This window comes from Triturus cristatus, chromosome 10 (genome assembly GCF_964204655.1).
Source record: "Triturus cristatus chromosome 10, aTriCri1.1, whole genome shotgun sequence".
In the NCBI taxonomy this organism is placed as follows: Eukaryota; Metazoa; Chordata; class Amphibia; order Caudata; family Salamandridae; genus Triturus; species Triturus cristatus.
The window spans coordinates 77,485,694-77,505,578 of NC_140593.1; the positions used below are offsets into that span (position 1 = coordinate 77,485,694).

At 46.5% G+C, this 19,885-nt stretch overlaps 1 protein-coding gene across 3 annotated transcripts in view; it reads left to right on the top strand.

The window, feature by feature from the left end:
- The window catches only part of KCNH8 (potassium voltage-gated channel subfamily H member 8), a 953,382-nt gene extending 943,712 nt beyond the window's left edge, over positions 1-9,670 (top strand). For all 3 annotated transcript variants that reach the window (XM_085630453.1, XM_085630455.1, XM_085630454.1), the window contains one exon: positions 8,366-9,670. In XM_085630453.1, the coding sequence (XP_085486579.1) occupies positions 8,366-9,064 (699 nt within the window). In that variant the 3' untranslated portion in view covers positions 9,065-9,670. The remainder of the gene's footprint in view (positions 1-8,365) is intronic.
- Positions 9,671-19,885: the final 10,215 nt, after the last annotated feature.

Genomic DNA, 19,885 nt, shown 5'->3' on the forward strand with positions numbered 1-19,885 from the left:
TTCTCTTTTTGTCTCTCCTCGTTTCTCACTCGCTCCGTCTCCTTCTCTCCCCTTTTTTAGCATTATATCTATCATTTCCTCTATTTCTGTCTCTTTCTCTACGTCTATCTATCTATCTATCTATCTATCTATCTATCTATCTATCTATCTATCTATCTATCTATCTATCTATCTATCTATCTATCTATCTATCTATCTATCTATCTATCTATCTATCTATCTATCTATCTATCTATCTATCTATCTATCTATCTATCTATCTATCTATCTATCTATCTATCTATCTATCCATCCATCCATCCATCCATCCATCCATCCATCCATGCATCCATCTATACAGGGCACTAGAATGTGCCTTAAGGAGCTGTGATGTGCCTGCCCTTTATTCGCGTTTCTCCCCATTCCAGGACGTTAAATAAGGTGACCCAGAGGTTCTGAGCCAATATGGTTTATATGGGAAACGCTTTTAAAGAGCATGGTACGCCAAAGCTTCTTGGCGCTAGAATAACCCACAGTTACCCGAGGAGGTATCAATAAGAAGATAAAAGATTCTTTGCAGATTTGCTGAATTGTAGCGGGTTTGATTCTACTTGGAGACCAGCAGGGACACAGTTCCATTCTTTGGCCTCTGCTATTGAAAGGGATCGAAACTACATCTGACCGCCCTTTACTTTCAGATTCAAACCCATCTATTTTCCTCTGTCGTTCTTATTGTTTCCTTCTTTTGTGTTTGCTCTCATTCTCTCTCTCTCTCTCTCTCTCTCTCTCGTTCACATTTTCCTTTCCCCTCGTTCTCTTTATTTAATCCTTCTACTGTAAGGTTTTCATAGTCACATTGTCTCTTTAATTATCTTTATATTTTCACTCATGTTCGCTATCTTCTTTCTTCTTTCTCTTTATTACCTGCTCCATCTTAGGCTGCCCTGCTTTCTTCTATGTTCTTCCCTCTCACATGCCTCCAGGCTGCTCCCTGGCTCCTCTGTTTCTTTCTCCTCTATGGTTTGCCTCTGCTCTTTTCTCGAGCTCTGTCTCTCCCTTTCCTGAATTGTCGGCTCTGAGGACTCTCTTTCAAGCTCTCTTCCTCTGTGATGTTCTCTCTCTCCTCATGTCTTTGTCCTTTCCTTCCTCTCTATGCTGCTATCTCTACTGCAGCCCTCTGATACTAGACTAGCTTCTCTGTTCCGAGCTGGACACTAACACTCGGCTCGTGCATCCGGAAGGGCCCGAGGCCAGGGTACATGAACTTTACACTAGTGGGCCGCAATTGTGCACAAACATTTGCACTGACCGACCAGATCAAAATCTACCGGCTGGTGCAAAAATTCAAATGTTCCACTATTGAGTATGTCGGTAAAAAGTGATGCAAATATCGAGCCAAAATTGAACTTCACTGATTTGCACCCTGGCTGCCAATGACAAAAAACTGTTATTAGTCACAAGGCTAATGCACTTGCGAGAGCCTGCATTTTGCTATAGGCGCGAGAGATTGGAGCCTTCTGCAGTTTTTCTTTCTCCCTCACTTTTATTAAGTTCCAGTCAAAAATATGTTATTGCCCCAAATTAACACGCTCACAAGTTTTGCCAAAGTAAAATATTGCAATTAGTATCTTGGTCTGTTATTGTCTGTGCAATTGTTTTGCTTTGTAAGGAAGCACTGGTGTCTATTGTCTCTGTAAGTGTGTACTGGTGACTTTTGACTCTGTCAGCATGTGCTGGTGTCTATTGTCTCTGTAAGTGTGTACTGGTGACTTTTGACTCTGTCAGCATGTGCTGGTGTCTATTGTCTCTGTAAGTGTGTACTGGTGACTTTTGACTCTGTCAGCATGTGCTGGTGTCTATTGTCTCTGTAAGTGTGTACTGGTGACTTTTGACTCTGTCAGCATGTGCTGGTGTCTATTGTCTCTGTAAGTGTGTACTGGTGACTTTTGACTCTGTCAGCATGTGCTGGTGTCTATTGTCTCTGTAAGTGTGTACTGGTGACTTTTGACTGTCAGCATGTGCTGGTGTCTATTGTCTCTGTAAGTGTGTACTGGTGACTTTGATTCTGTAAGAATGTACTAGTGTCTCTAGTCTCTTTAGGTATAGGGTGGTGTCTACTGTTTATCTAAATACTTACAGCTATCTATTGTCTCTATAAATATGTACTGGTGAGTTTTGATTCTGTAAATATGAACTAATATCTGGTGTCTCTGTAAGCATGTACTGATGACGGACATGTGATTCTATAAGTATGCACTGGTGTCTGCTGTCTCTGTAAGAATGTACAGGTGGATTTTGATTCTGTATGTATGTACTAGTGTCTGCTATCTCTATAAGGAAGTACTGATGACTTTGGATTCTGTAAGCATGCACTGGTGTATGCTGACTCTGTAAGGAAGTACTGCTGACTTTGGATTCTGTAAGCATGCTCTGGTGTCTGCTGACTCTGCAAGGAAGTACTGGTGACTTTGGATTCTGTAAGCATGCTCTGGTGTCTGCTGACTCTGTAAGGAAGTACTGCTGACTTTGGATTCTGTAAGCATGCACTGGTGTCTGCTGACTCTGTAAGGAAGTACTGGTGACTTTTGATTCTGTAAGCATACACTGGTGTCTGATGTCTCTGTAAGGAAGCACTGGTGTCTATTGTCTCTGTAAGTGTGTACTGGTGACTTTGATTCTGTGAATGTACTAGTGTCTCTAGTCTCTTTAGGTATATGGTGCTGTCTACTGTTTATCTAAATACTTACAGCTATCTATTGTCTCTATAAGTATGTACTGGTGAGTTTTGATTCTGTAAGTATGCCCTAGTGGCTGATGTTTCTGTAAGGATGTACTGGTGACTTTTGATTCTGAAGGTATGTACTAGTGTCTGCTGTCACTGTAGGTGTGTCCCGGGGACTTGCTTCTGTAAGTATGCACTCGTGTCTGATATCCCTGTAAGAATGTACTGGTGAATTTTGATTCTGTAAATATGAACTAATGTCTGGTGTCTCTGTAAGCATGTACTGATGACTGACGTGTGATTCTATAAGTATGCACTAGTGTCTGCTGTCTCTGTAAGAATGTACTGGTGAATTTTGATTCTGTATGTATGTACTAGTGTCTGATATCTCTGTAACGATGTACATGGTGACTTTGGATTCTGTAAGTATGCAGTAGTGTCTGATGTCTCTGTAATGAAGTACTGGTGACTTTTGATTCTGTAAGCATACACTAGTGTCTGATGTCTCTGTAAGGAAGTACTGGTGACTTTGGATTCTGTAAGTATGCACTGGTGTCTGATGTCTCTGTAAGGAAGTACTGGTGACTTTTGATTCTGTAAGTATGCACTGGTGTCTGCTGACTCTGTAAGGAAGTACTGGTGACTTTGGATTTTGTAAGCATGCACTGGTGTCTGCTGACTGTAAGGAAGTAATGGTGACTTTGGATTCTGTAAGCATGCACTGGTGTTTGCTGACTCTGTAAGGAAGTACTGGTGACTTTGGATTCTGTAAGCATGCACTGGTGTCTGCTGACTCTGTAAGGAAGTACTGGTGACTTTGGATTCTGTAAGCATGCACTGGTGTCTGCTGACTCTGTAAGGAAGTAGTGGCGACTTTTGATTCTGTAAGCATTCACTGGTGTCTGCTGACTCTGTAAGGAAGTACTGGTGACTTTTGATTCTGTAAGCATGCACTGGTGTCTGCTGACTCTGTAAGGAAGTACTGGTGACTTTTGATTCTGTAAGTATGCACTGGTGTCTGCCGACTCTGTAAGGAAGTACTGGTGACTTTGGATTCTGTTAGCTTGCACTGGTGTCTGCTGACTCTGTAAGGAAGTACTGGTGACTTTGGATTCTGTAAGCATGCACTGGTGTCTGCTGACTCTGTAAGGAAGTACTGGTGACTTTGGATTCTGTTAGCTTGCACTGGTGTCTGCTGACTCTGTAAAGAAGCACTGGTGACTTTGGATTCTGTAAGCATGCACTGGTGTCTGCTGACTCTGTAAGGAAAACTTGCGCCCTATTTCACTGCTTCCAATTCTGGGCAAAATTACGGAAACCTTTGTCTTAAAGGAGTTAACTAAATTTTTTGAGGAGCAACATACCCTCCATCCATGTCAAGCTGGTTTTCGGCCCAAACACTCCACAGAGTCAGCCCTTATTGAGGTCTCCGAATCCTTGAAAATGATTGCGGATAGGGGCAGGAGGGCCGTTTTGATTCTCTTGGATTTATCAGCTGCATTCGACACGATCTCTCATGACATTCTTCTGAGACGTCTCGAATGCAGCGGTATCTCTGGTATGGTGCTGAGATGGATCAAATCCTTCCTGACCTCCCGGAGACAGGCGGTCACTTTAGGCCCCTTTCTCTCCTCTGAACGATCCATTTCTGCAGGAGTCCCTCAGGGATCTTCCTTGAGCCCATTACTCTTTAATGTCTATATGGCTCCCCTTATTACCCTGATTAATTCTTTTGGGATTGAGGTTATGTCATACGCGGATGACACTCAAATGATTATTTCTTTGGAGAATGATTCTACGCAAGCCGAGATGAACTTTAAATTCTGTTTGACTGCGGTTCTTCAATGGATGTCGATCAACCATTTAAAGTGTAATACAGACAAAACAGAGATCCTCCCTATTGGGGCGGATACTCTCTTCCAACCGTCCAATTGGTGGCCCGACGGAGCAACCCCTCCACCAGAGGTTGTGAAAGTTGTTAGGAATCTGGGGGTCCAATTTGATAACTCCCTCTCTTTTCTCCCCCACACCAAAGCTGTTGCAGGGATGTGTTTTAGTTTAATCAAAACTCTAAAAAAATTCTTCCGGTTTCTTCCTTTGTCTGCAAGAAAGTCTGTTGCTGTGGCCCTGATACTTTCTCGTATTGACTATTGTAATGCACTCTTGGCTGGAGCCAATAAGTCAGTCCTTAAGAAGCTTCAGGTGGTACAGCATGCCGCAGCCCGCCTGGTTCTTAAACTTCCCAGAAAGTCTTCAGCCTCCGCAGCTCTGAACAAACTGCATTGGCTCTCGGTCCCTAAAAGAATCCTCTTCAAGATTCTTCTTATTACGTTTAGGGCAAAGATGAGGGTCGGCCCCAAATTTCTGTCAGCACGCTTCACTCCATATACCACCACCAGAGTGCTCAGATCCTCCTCGGCTAATCTTCTTAAACTTCCCAACTTTAGATATAAACTAAAAGGCGCAAGAACCCTAGCTTTCTTGGGTGCCAAAGCTTGGAACAAACTCCCAGCTCAGATCAAACTGTGCAACACCGAACTTTCATTCAGGAAAGACCTTAAAACCTGGATTTATAGTACACCGGAGGATTGTTGTCTTGCACTAATTTAGTTATTCTCAGGAAACTCACTCTCTGTTATTCTCTTCACTGTATGACGCTAGCGCCAAGATACTCCTCGCGGAGTGATAGTAGCGCTCTACAAGTACAATCTCAATCAATCAATCAATCAAGTACTGGTGACTCTGGATTCTGTAAGCATGCACTGGTGTCTGCTGACTCTGTAAGGAAGTACTAGTGACTTTGGATTTTGTAAGTATGTACTAGTGTCTGAAGTCTCTGTAGGAAGATGGTGGTGTCTGCCGCTTCTCTAAATACGTACTGATGTTTATTGTCTCTACAACTACGTGTCTATCATCTCTGCGAGTACGTGCAGGTGTTTATTGCTTCTATGAGCATTAACTGATGTCTATTGTCTTTGAAGGAATGTAATGGGGTCTTTGTTTCTTTAATGATGTGCCTGTAGTATGGGTGTAGAGTCTCTGGGATATCTGCTGGTGTTTATTGTTTCTGTTCATATGTAAGTAGGGGCTGCATTGTCCAAATCACAGCACAGCAGAGAGTAATGGTCAGAACACGAATAACAATTCTGATTGGTTGAACGCCAGGCAATCAGAATTCCCAAAAAGGGCTAATGTTTAGGCCAGTCTCATTGAGCACCCTTCAGCCAGTCGTAACTGGTGGTTTTGTTCTCACGGTTCTGTTTGACTGTCAAGCACCCGCTGATCAAAAGTAAAGCAGAACCACTCTACGGTAAACCGAGGGTTCCACCACTATTAGTCCAAAACGCGATCACCCCCCAAGGCTGCCTCCTCAGACCTATCGACTGGGTGGTGACACCCTAGGATCAGAATTAAACTATTTCCACCCTGCAGTGCAGATTCCATCTCTCGACCTACAGTCAAGGGTCACTCTGTCCATGTGGAGCTTCAAAATCCAGACATGCGCACATCCACCCATAGGGGAACACCTGGACCCCAGACGCATGTACCCTAGGAACACGTACTCCTGGTCATGGCTTCTGCCCCGGCTAAAGAGAGCTCCCCAACCAGACTTACTGTCAGTGACTTTGAAGACTCACCGGACACTACTGTCTTCAGAAAAGCCATGACACAGAGTCCTCTCTCCTACTTCTAATATAAAGTCACATCCTTTTAACCTCCATTGAAGTCCTCCTGTCTCCTACCGCTGTCGTGAGGTATGCGGTCTCCCGGCACATACAAGGGCCTCTTTTTAGCTACTTACCATCCTGTCTCCTACCGCAGTCGTGAGGCATGCGGTCTCCCGACACATAACGAGGCCTCTTTTAAGCTACTCCCCATCCTGTCTCCTGCCGCAGTCGTGAGGCATGCAGTCTCCCGGCACATAACGGGGCCTCTTTTAAGCTACTTACCATCCTGTCTCCTACCGCAGTCGTGAGACATGCGGTCTCCCGGCACATACCAGGGCCTCTTTTTAGCTACTTACCATCCTGTCTCCTACCGCTGTCATGAGGCATGCGGTCTCCTGGCACATAACGGAGCCTCTTTTTAGCTACTTACCATCCTGTCTCCTACCGCAGTCGTGAGGCATGCGGTCTCCCGGCACATAACGGGGCCTCTTTTAAGCTACTTACCATCCTGTCTCTTACCACAGTCGTGAGGCATGCGGTCTCCCGGCACATAACGAGGCCTCTTTTAAGCTACTTACCATCCTGTCTCCTACCGCAGTCATGAGGCATGTGGTCTCCTGGCGCATAACAGGGCCTCTTTTAAGCTACTTACCATCCTGTCTCCTACCGCTTTCGTGAGGCATGCGGTCTCCCGGCACATAATGGGGCCTCTTTTAAGCTACTTACCATCCTGTCTCCTGCCGCAGTCGTGAGGCATGCGGTCTCCCGGCACATAACGAGGCCTCTTTTTAGCTACTTACCATCCTGTCTCCTACCGCTGTCATGAGGCATGCGGCCTCCTGGCACATACGAGGGCCTCTTTTAAGCTAGTTACCATCCTGTCTCCTACCGCAGCCGTGAGGCATGCGGCCTCTTGGCACATACCAGTGCCACTTTTAAGCTACCATTGAAGAGCAAACATTGCATGCCCTGGCACCTGCCTAGCTTGCTGCAATATCACTCTACACATGGCTTCTTGCCAGCCCCACCTGATGACCTGTGTGCAGCGCCAAGCTTTCACATCTTTACTCTCGTCGCTCGCCGGCATTGAAATCCCATAGCCCTTGTCCTGAGGAACAACAACGTATCGCGATGCATTCTCCTAAGCCATCAAAGCCCCCTCGTGCTAGAAGGACCTCTTCAAAGCCCTGATCTCTGGTCCTCAGCAGGCACAGGCTACAGCCTGCGGTGCCAACCAGGCAGAATTCCACATCCGCCCTCTACAGTTCATGAAACCAGCACCCGCTGAGGCCTCCCTGAATCCATTTGACTATCTAACAAAGAGACTGACCACAGGAACACGTCACCTTTGGGAATCATGAACAAAGAGGTGGGCGGGACAGGTGAACAGATCTTTTTCAGAAGGGTATACCTAGGGAATGGTTGCCACAGGTTAATGGGGAGATGCCGCTCTGCCGGGGGATGAGTAGAAGTCTTGTGCGATGGGGTACCATTCTGATCACTGGCCATAGACATCTTCTTGTTGCCTTCTCAACGTTGCACCACTTCAAAAGCTGACTTCAGGAGTCAGTGAGTGTCCCACCATGTTGTCGCATTCAGCCCTTGATGTCTTTGTTGCTGAGGTTTGTCTTGTGTAATGAAAGTCAGAGGGCCAGATGTTGTTGTAGTCTGGTTTAATGAACTAAACACCCCAGTGTAAATTAACATCTGTGAGTCCCAGAACCAGATTACAGCTGGGTGTCCAGGGAACCTACACACCTTGCAATCTCAGAATTGTCCTAATATTAACCACCCATGGATGATCAGGCAACGGTGGGATGGCTGATAACAGAGCAGTTGGAGAAGTGTGATTTGCAGGAGTGGGTAGGTAGGTTCTGTCTGTGGTGGATTAAAACTGCTTTTATTTTGCCCGGTAAACTTGTGCATCCATGCTTATGGTGAGCTTATTCTAAAAAAAAAATCTTCTAACCAGTGCTTCTTTTGTTTACTCCGCTAGGTCAACACCTTAACCCAGGAGGTCTCCCAGCTTGGGAGGGATATGAAAAATGTCATTAACCTCCTGGAGAATTTACTGGCTGTACAGAAGTCATCTGCATACTCGTACGCAACAACGGTGGGGTCTCCAGTGGAGGGTTTACACTCGATGTCATGGACTACGCATCAGCCCTATATGCACCAGGAACCCGATTCGGTGACTTGCACCAAAACACAGCTCTACCACCAGGGCTCCACCGTGTCTGACATTTGGCACATGGACCCGTCCTCAGTGGGCAGCAGCCCCCCGAGACAGGAGTGCGATATCCAAAATGCCATGGATGGTGAACTTTACTACACGACGGGCCTGGGCTACTCCCCGTCACACTATCAGGTCATCCAGGCCGACCAGCTGGACTATCTGAGGTGTTCGTCGCCACTTTCCGATGCCACCTTGACCCCGCTGCAGTCCATCTCGGCCACCCTCTCCCCCTCCGTCTACTCTTCCTCGGACACGTCATCGATGCAGATGGTGCTGCCGAGCAGGTCGGAGGAAGGCTTCAGCCAGGGAGCCATCAGTTCACTTAGCCTTGAAAACCTGCCGGGCTCCTGGGACTTGGAGGGGAGCACCGGCCACTCGGCACAATCTCCGGACCACTACCCCTTACAGATTGTGACCAGCACAATTGATTACAAAGATGACAGAGCCATAGATGTATAATGATACACATCTCTGCAGGACTTGACGCATGCTCGACATTTCAGACGTATACAGCATGACTGCGGTTTTTGTCTCTGCCTATCAGAGAATTACAAATAGATTGAAGCTGGGGGGGCTTATAGAAAGTAGGTAAGCAATTCGATATTGCACACGCTGCTCTGCGGAAGCATGCAGGAAGTGTTTTCTTTGGAGATGGGGGTCTCAGGGTTGGCTGGCCGCTCGGTGTTTTGCAAAAGCGCCATTCGGCAGCCCAGAGGCCCAGACAGAAGAGCGTCACGTGGCCTTTGGCGGCAGGAAGTGGGAAGCCATTGTTGTCTGCAGCAATAGTCCTCCATTTTGCAGACAATGCTCCCTCAGGCGACCCCAGCCCCCGCTGGCCCGCGCGGCCCGGCGGGCCGAGAGAGAAAGGGAAAGAGACCTTTTTATCGCTGCATGTCGTCCACCGTGGGGGCCACTCCCCACCGAGAGGCTGGCGGGCCCTCGGCCTGTCGTTGCACGTTAACTGTCATGTAAATGAAACCTCTCTAATTTATTTATCGGAGACAGAAATGCTATTTTTATATACTTGGTATGAAATACGTATTTAAACTATTTAAAGTTATTTATAAAGCAAAACCAAAACAGAGAAGCTGGTGTCTTTTCTCTTGGGGTCAGTGTTTGTGGTGTGAATGGGTGGGATGCATTGTGACGTGTTTGCACAGAGAGCTCTTGGGTCATTCACTGCTGGGCTCACCTACTCTGCCTGTGTCTTTTCCTGACTCTAAATGGTCTCCAGATATGTATGTGCGTGCTCTAAAGTCTCCCGTCATTGTCTCCATCTTTCTTCCGCTCTACGTTCTAACCCATTATCCCGGTGCCAGGCTGTCTAGCCTTATCCTTGCTTCACAGTCCCAGCCATGACCCTGCTCCATTTTCTCCACCTACTACCATGCTTAACAGTGTCGTGCTTTACAAAGCTTCATAGCCACCAGCTTTACCCTGCTCTACAGACTACTGCGTTGTCCTGGTGTCATAGTCGCTAGCTGAAGCCCTGCTTAGTTGTACCCAGCATTACCCTGCTTCCTAGACTCCCGCTACGACCATGCTTGGCAGCCTCCCACTTTAAACCTGCCTCAAAGCCTCCAGCTTCAGCGTTCTTCCATGTTTCCACTGTTACCCTGCTTAATGGATTTCCGCTTCAACCCTAGCTTTATCCTTGCATCTAGCTCTGCCCTGCTGTGCATTCTCCCACATTATCACCGTGTCACAGTCTTTACCTTTAACGCTGATTCAAGGTCTCCAGCTCTTACCCTGCTTCTCATTCACCTACTAAAGCCTGCTTCATATTCTCTAACTTTAACCCTGCATCCTAGACTCCGGCTCTTACCCTGCTTCTCAGCCTACCACTCAAAGACTGCTTCATATTCTCTAATCTTTACCCTGCATCCTAGACTTCAGCTCTTACCCTACTTCTTAGTCTACTGTTTAAAGACGGCTTAACATTCTCTCACTTTAACCCTGTATCCTAGACTCCAGCTCTTACCATGCTTCTCACTCTGCCACTCAAAGACTGCTTCACATTCTCTCACTTTAACCCTGTATCCAAGACTCCAGCTCTTACCCTACTTCTCAGTCTACTGTTTAAAGACTGCATCATATTCTCTAACGTTAACCCTGTATCCTAGACTCCGGCTCTTACCCTGCTTCTCACTCTGCCACTTAAAGACTGCTTCACATTCTCTCACTTTAACCCTGTATCCTAGACTCCAGCTCTTACCATGCTTCTCACTCTGCCACTCAAAGACTGCTTCACATTCTCTCACTTTAACCCTGTATCCAAGACTCCAGCTCTTACCCTACTTCTCAGTCTACTGTTTAAAGACTGCATCATATTCTCTAACTTTAACCCTGTATCCTAGACTCCGGCTCTTACCCTGCTTCTGACTCTGCCACTTAAAGACTGCTTCACATTCTCTCACTTTAACCCTGTATCCTAGACTCCAGCTCTTACCCTGCTTCTCAGTCTACTGTTTAAAGACTGCTTCATATTCTCTAATCTTTACCCTGTACCCTAGACTCCAGCTCTCACCCTGCTTCTCAGTCTCAGATTGCCCCCTCCATTGTACCCACCCCTGTCACACTATTTTGCGTTTGGGGGCGTAAGGCGGGGGACTGGCTGTGCCTCTCCGCGTTCATCTATTCCATTCACAGGTGCCCAGAGTGCCAGGGAAGCTACCGCTGCCTGTTGCGGTGGGAATGTGATGCCCTGCGGTAAGTTATTTGCTGGTAAGTTTGACTCTTCAATTGTGCTGTGATTTACACAAACAGAGGATTGTGGCTGAAATCGCCGTGAATTTTGAAGACAAGACACAAGATCTGCCCAACATAAGACAACGCACCCATCCCTGGTTTTCCTGTCCACATCCCTTTCTGGTGACTTGGATCCACCCTGGTCGTGGTGTTCTAACAGCATGATCTCTGCAGGATCCCTTCCTACCCTTGCTGCTATGAAATCCTGTTGTCCTCTGCACCCTTTCTTCCAGTGACTAGAACTTCACGTGTTGACTAAGGTGACCAAACACATTTTTATCTGATCTTGTGTTAGATGCTTTCTTAAATTTGCCTGTCTTCTAAAAGTAGATTGCTTCTGAAGAACCTGGACTTTTAGTTGAACCGCAGACTTTGGAACTTTATCTTATATCACCATTCAATATCCTGAAACAAATCATATAATTCTACATGAATCGCTTCATCTTCCATGCTTGAAACTGGACATTTGTTAAATGCACCTCCCTTACCCGCCCCAACTGGTCGCCAGACGTGCATCTCAGTACTAGGGCTACCAGCACCTCCCCGGCAGCCACAGAATACATCCTTGGATCTAGTGATGGAGCCCGCGGACACGTCTACAAGGGCGAGGCAAGAAGGACAAGAGGTGTGTGCACCTGCTCTCACACTGCTTGCACACACCTTTCATGGTCTATAGGACAGTCTTGTGTTTCACTAATCCCTTTACAGGAGGGCTAAACCAACCTCCAGGGCTATCCCTACATAGAGCTCATGTGTTGGAACACTGACCACTCTTGACTATAAAACAGATACTTACAGGAAGCACACCATTAAATATATGCATGACCTGTCCTTAAAATTAAACACACAGTGAGAACCACTTCTGGTCCCCATAAAGTATAAATATTATCAACAAAAGAAGGAGTAATTCCAAGTTACTACATTGAACGAGGCAAAAGGAGTAACACTAAGAGGCATATCATCAAGGACCAGCGATAATTATCACTAAGCGCACTTAGCGCTAGGATAATTATCGCCATGTAACGTGGAATTTTATAGCTGAGATAGCGTGCTATTAGCAACGCTTATCTCAAAAGCGATAAAATTCCAAGCGCTAACTGCCAAATGTGAGATTATCGCTGGAAGTCCAGCGATAATCTCACAAAGCTTGGCGATAGCTTGTTGATAGGGCAAGGCAGACTTAGCCATGAAATCTTCTTTCATTGGATATAATGGCTAAGTCAAACTAAAAGCAGGTGTAAGGAAAGTAGCGATAACCAAGGTTAGCGCTACTTTTCTATCGCTATGCCTGTTAGCATGCCCATTGATAATTGGAGAAATGTCGGTTAGCGACATTGCTCCAGTTATTGGAACGCCCACTTTGCATCTCATTAGAGATGCAAAGTTGGGCGTTACGGGAAAGGGAGCTAATGCAAGGATTCACGCAATAGCGTGACCTTGCTGATAAGGCGATAAAATTATCGCCGCTTTTGCCCGAAAATGGACGCAAAAGCGGCAGTAATTTTATATCGCCTCCTTGATGTTATGCCCCTAAGTTTTTAAAAGAACCCTCACTCACCAACCTAGTTGGTGACGTGCTTCATTCTAGGGTCCCCACCCGAGCGGCCGAATTCCACTCGGATGTGCTACAACGCCTGATTAGAGCAGAGCGGGTTTTTTTTAAGCGGAGGGTGAGTGATGAGTGATCAGTGACAAGGTGACATAAAATTGCCTTTACTAGTCTTTAAAATTTTATGCTGGAATAGTAAGGCAAGATTAAAAACAAAAGGGGATGGCCTGTCTGGTTAAATTGACCATTGACATCTACAAGTGTGTTAAGTGACAAAGGGCAGGTCTACGGGCCCGATTCACAGAACTAACTTAAGACAAAATCCTAAACTTACTACCATTTTGGTATTAACAGAAGGCACTTACTCATTTTCTTATTCACAGAAGGCACTTACTCATTTCGGTATTCACAGAAGTTAGGAGTCCTAACTTTAGGACTCCTAAATGCCTTCTGTGAATACCGAAAGTCTTAAAATTAGGATTTTTCGCAGTTTAGTAGTAGTATAGTTAGGACTCCTAACTTTAGGACTCCTAAATGCCTTCTGTGAATACCGAAATTCTTAAAATTTGGATTTTTCTTAATTTAGTAGTCCTAAATTTAGATTTAGGACTAATAAATTGAGAAAAATCCTAATTTTAAGAATTTCGGTATTCACAGAAGGCATTTAGGAGTCCTAAAGTTAGTAGTCCTAACTATACTACTAGTAAACTGAGAAAAATCCTAATTTTAAGACTTTCGGTAGTCACAGAAGGCATTTAGGAGTCCTAAAGTTAGGAGTCCTAAATTTAGGACTACTAAATTGAGAAAAATCCTAATTTTAAGAATTTCGGTATTCACAGAAGGCATTTAGGAGTCCTAAAGTTAGGAGTCCTAACTATACTATTACTAAACTGAGAAAAATCCTAATTTTAAGACTTTCGGTATTCACAGAAGGCATTTAGGAGTCTTAAAGTTAAGACTCCTAACTTCTGTGAATACCGAAATGAGTAAGTGCCTTCTGTGAATACCAAAATGAGTAAGTGCCTTCTGTGAATACCAAAATGGTAGTAAGTTTAGGATTTTGTCTTAAGTTAGTTCTGTGAATCGGGCCCTACATGTTTCAGCCTCCACGTGCAAATTTGTGAGTCTTTCTTCAGGACCAGTGGTGCCAAAAGGGTGTGCACTCGCTAAGGTGCACCCTTCCCTATGGCAATTTAACAGCAATCTTACGGTTAACCTCTCAGCGTTGTCTGAAAGAAAACAAATTTATATTATGGGAAGTAGTCAGTTCCTACCCCATGGATCCTAACGGGGGGCATTGGTCTGTAGTCACACTTACGCTAAGACCAAACGCCCGCTTCTGGCACCTGGTATGCTCCCGGTCCAGGATCCCGTTTTGGAAGAAGAGCGTTGCCTCCCTACTGAAAGCCAGCAGAGGCCACCAACAAAAATAATATGATAATAAAAACAAATTATTATTATTTTATTTGTTGTCCTACAGGCATGGGTCGAGGGGTGGGCGGGCTATCCACCCTGACACTGCAGCACCAGGGAGGAGGGAGGAGTGGTGGGCACTGCCAAGTAGGCATGACGGTTTGGCCGGCCCTCTGGGGCCGACCAAACTGTCATGCACACTTAGCCTTTCTCCACATAGCTGTGCTGTACAGCTGGGTGGAGAAACCAACACAGGCTCCGAGTTCAAATCCGAACTAAGGCGCTCAGACCAATCCCTTGCTGCGAATAGGATTCCGAGCATGTGAGCAGCGCTGGGATTGGGAGCTGGGAGCCTGCCCAGTGTACAGCAGTTCCTGGACGTCCAGGAGGCGAGGATCGAGAGGAAGGCGGCGGCCGTCGGAGCAGGTAAGTGTAATTTTAATATTTATATTTTTTTCTTTAGTTTGCATCCCGCCACTCCTCTCCCCACCAATTTACAATACCAGCGACCACTACTGGCGCCCCATGATGCTAGAGGAGGCAGGTGGGGGCCAGGCTGCACTTCTGTGCGCAGCTCTCCCCCCAACCGTAATTTCACGGGGTGCAGATCTACACACATTTTTTTTTTTTAGAGTTTTATATAGCGTGCACTAGACCCGAGGCATCGGGTATCAGAGCGCTTTACATGAGCACCAGTTTCGTTACAGATGAACACATTCATTTTTGTTAGGCACGGGGAGATTAAGTGATTTGCCCAGAATCACAGGATGTGGAGTGTTGTTGTTGCCGAAACTCGAACCCAGTTCCCCAGGTCCGAGGTCGACCGCTCTAGCCGTAAGGCTACATCCTCTCCCCAACATTAAAACATTAAAACCAGGGCTGGTGTTTTTGGAACTGGTAATTGCAGGTCCAGAAATACCTGATCTCTCATACTTAGCCTGAGCGGTGTCCCCCAAGATATACAGTTCTGGACAACACGTAATGGGGGCTGTATGGTGCTACAATAGTGGGCTTATCTTTACCTCCCAATTCAGGAGATCACCTACTGAACAACTTTGAAAAAGTCCCAGAGACTGGTGCAATTCAAATAATGTTGTTCAAAAGTCCCAAAAACCTTTTGTATTCCTGAGATATCACAAAAAAATTCAATACCTGTCTTATGGACAGGTCATTATTATCAACAAAAGAAGGAGTAATTCCAAGTTACTACATTGAACGAGGCAAAAGGAGTAACACTTAGTTTTAAAAAAAACCCTCACCCACCAACCTAGTTGGTGACATGCCTCATCAAACTATCCTCACCCGAGCAGCCGAACGCCACTCAGGTGTGCTACAATGCCTGATTACAGCGCAGCGGGGTTTTTTGAAGTACAAGGTGAGTGATCAGTGACATGATGACATAAAATTGCCTTTACTAGTTTTGAAAATGTTATGCTGAATAGCAAGGCAAGATTAAAAACAAAAGGGGATGTCCTGTCTGGTTAAATTGACCATTGACATCGACGAGTGTGTTAAGTGACAGAGGGCAGGTCTACATGTTTCAGCCTCCGCGTGCAAATTTACGAGACTTTCATCAGGACCAGTGGTGCCACAAGGGTGTGCACTCGCCAAGGTGCACCCTTACCTATGGCGAATTTAACAGCAAACTTACGGTTAACCTCTCAGCGTTGTCTGAAAGAAAAAAGTAATATTATGGGAAGTAGTCAGTTCCTACCCCATGGATCCTATAGGGGGGTGTTGGTCTGTAGTCATACTTATGCAAAGACCAAACGCCCGCTTCTGGCACCTGGTATTCTCCCGGTCTAGGACCCAGGAGCATACTAGCTGCCAGTAGACAATGTCCCCCCCATATATGCATCTTCTCCCCACCCTCACACAACTTCTCACAGATAGCTACCATTTAATCAGATGAGTTGGTAGACATTAGGGTATGATAGATTATTCCCCATCAAGGGGAGATTAAATTATGAGCCTTTTAATCTCACAGGGACATACTGGCCAAAATCGTTAATTTCAGCCTCAGTATCTCCCCACAGATGCAATAGGGGTCTCAGAATGGAGGTCCTTGTGTTCCTGTCTGCTGCCTTTCCCTGATGTATCCTATTTCTAGTCAGGGCCATCTCCAGGCGATGCGACCTGTGCAGCCTCACCTAACACTGACCACGGGGGGAGTGGGTATGGGCGTGTTTCGAGATACCACAGATTTAAAAAAGCACCTGCTGCAGAGTTCCTTGTGTGTCCAGCAGTGGTAAGGCAACAATGACAATGTCATGGTGACTAAAGTTCCTGCTGTACAGAGATCGTTTGTCTAGTGGCACTTTTGACTCACCATAAAGTAACTTTAAGCATATCACACAAATTTCCGAACTGTATTTTATGTGTATCCCTCAGTGGGTCACTGCTTTTGTCACAGAGATGGTTTTGTTACTTGCAGTTCATAAGATACAACCTGTAGGAAGGTGGATATCTGACTATGGTTACCCCCAAATTTTTGCCTAGTGTCTAGCTGGTTTTTCGACTTAGTTGGCCTGAGATCCTGCCATTCAGGATCTCAGCCTGGCTGTTCTCTCTTTAAAATGGACTCCATGTACCCTAGGTACATACCCAATTGGTTGGATCACCCTGTGAGCCCCTGTACCAGTGTACACTAGGTGCCCAGGGCATTGGTGTATCTAAGGCCTACCAGGGGCTGAAGAATGTATTGTGCCACCCCTGACCTGGCCTAACAAATTTGACACAACTGGCTGTTCACTCAGCTGGGGTAAGTTGGTGTAATCACCTCTTACTTAGGTGTATAAAACATATACCTAACCTTAAATGGGACACCTGGTAACCTATAAGTCACTCCTATGGCAGGCCTTAACAATCCTGAAGGCAGAGTGCTTGGTTCCATGTGAGATGGTGCTCTGGCATGAGCTGAGCCTGTCTGCAATGGTCGGAACAACTTCCTTCTACTGTTTCCAGATATCGTCATACCATATACTCTTAAGTGCATTATGAACCTCGCGGTTAAATGCTATCTTTGGTTTGGCTTTATCAAAACATGTCGAGTAAGGTGTCATACGAATTGGAATACTAACCCCTCGCCAATTCTGGCGACGGGGTTAGCATTCCACCCTTCTAGAGGGACACGACATGTACAGTACCTGAAACCCGGGTAAAATCAGACATAGCCTCAGCTCCACAAAAGGGATGCTGCCACCACAGACACAAGTCTGCCCTCCTGCTGCTGGGAGTCCTTCCAGCTTGGGAGGTGTGGACAAAGGGTTTCCTGCCAGGGGAGGTGCATGCACCACCCCAGACAGGATTTTGTGTATTGGTCAGGTAGGGCTTGAAAGAAACCAGACATGCCTGTGGCTCACAAGGAGCCTCGGTGCATATGCCAGTTCAAACCGGTCCTGGGGCACACCAGCCCTGGACCTGGGGCGAGCTGGACAAAGGATTGGGGGTGTAACCACCCCCCTTCCTGGTCCCACCCATAGGGAGGGACCTAGCAGGTAGTCCGGCCCCTAGAATCCGCTTAAAGGTAGGAGCTGTGTCCTAAGACTTCAGACATCCTGGAATCAACTTGAAACTAAGAAGAAGACGGGAACTTCGACATTCTGCTGCACAGAAGACTGAAGGAAATCTACCCTGTGGTCAGGGAGTGACCACCTTGCTAATGCAAGCACCATCCAGCAAATCAACGTCTGCTTTGCCGCCGCCTCCCGCCGGAGCCCGAGCCCAGAGACTGACAAGACCTGGACCTCCAGACCTCTCACCGCCCGATCCACAGTCCCTGAAAAGAGGAGACCCGTGGAGGCAACGAGACACGTGGAGCCAGCCATCTTGGAACGACGACGACAAGCTGCAAGCGCAACAACCGAGGCTCCCTCCAAGTTGTGCTTTGGAATCTGAGAAGCCCAACCCTCGAGCAGCATCTGCACCAAAGGTGAGCCCTCCAGCATCTCCACGATCTGCGTGGGGCCCTTCTGCATTTTGCCACTCGACGCGCCTAACCGGTTGCTGGCCCGCTGGCTAGTGGCCATCTTGGCAACGAATTTCAAGAAATACACCGCTGGTCTGGTTGCTCCAGACTGGCCCTTGCTCCCCTCCAAAGGAGCAATCCCTCTGACCTTGCTGGTCAGAACAATCAGCTTATCTTGTTCTCCACAACAATTGCTTTTGCCAAGGCTTGTTTGCTTCGATCAAGTCGCTGACACCGCCGAAAGCGAGAGCCTGCGTGGGACAGCTCGTGAACCGACTCCTGGACGTCGTCAACCTCCAGGGACCACGTGGCTGCAGAGACAAGCTACACCTTTCTTCCTGTTTGCACCCGACATTGCCTGGTACCCACCTGGTGCCACGCTGGTCACTGGCTAGTGACTGTGAACACTGTCCCCTCTGCTTACAGGTCTTCAACATCTCCGATCCACTCTTGGATCCACCGCATCTCTCCCGGACCGACCGCCTGCAGCATCTTTGTCTTCAGGCTCCACGGAACAGATAGAAGAAACCCGACGCACTTCGAGGCCTATGCACCCGCTTCCTGTGGGTGAGGTAAAGCTGGCACTCCTGTGCCCAAGTGTAGTATTACATCTCTAGTGCCTGTGTTCCAAATCTTGAGTTCCTAGTCCATCCGGAAGATCCTATTTGCAGTAACTTTGTACTTTTTACGCACCCATTGAAACCTATGGGAGCACGCGTGTGACTATTTGCTCTGCACACGCCACCCGTGGACCTCCTGGTCACTAACTGAAGTTAGCTCCTTGTAGGCCCAGCGATTCTAGAGGCCCTAGGCCTTTTCCCTTTTCTGTTTGTGGTACTTATACCACTATTTTAGTATATGGTTTGAGCGGCCACCAGGGCCTATCCATATAAAGTGCAACTTCTGTGTATTCTACTGTAATCTTGTTTGACGATTTGTGCTCCTGTGCTCATAAAGAGACTAGGGGTTACTTTGAGAAATAAATACATATATATTTTGAATATATATCTGTGTGGTGTCCTTTCATTGGTATAAAAGGGGGTTGCATTTGGTAAAACAGCTGGCTTAACACGCTTCACGAGTTTAGCCTCAAAGACTGCTTAGCCTACGCTACCACTAGGGCAGCTAGTCTGAAAAGGTTGACTTACAACCACACCATAAGGGTTGCTTGGCATGGTACAAGGTGGTCACTTTAACTAGTGAACATCATATACCAGGCCAACTTCTCACATTGGTGAGCAGCGGTTGGATTTGAGCTTGCTGTGTTTTACCATTGTAATCTCTTGGTTACCAATTGAAAGATCACATAGGTACCTGTAGGTACATATAAAACAAGATTAGATATACATAAGTTCTACTGAACTTAGTTGTTGTAGAGCAAAGGGAGTAGCACACCCTGACTACAACTACTAGATAGGTTTAGTAGGTAAACCCAAGTGTAGGTAGATTGCAACACATCCACCCACACTTAAGAGCAATGGCTGGGGCAGAGGGGTCCACTGTACCCATCTCTGTTGAGAGTGACCCCCAGAGGGCACCATCCATCTTTGCTACCCTTAACCAGAATGAGCTCAGGCATTTGGCAACTCTTAGAGGCCTTAAA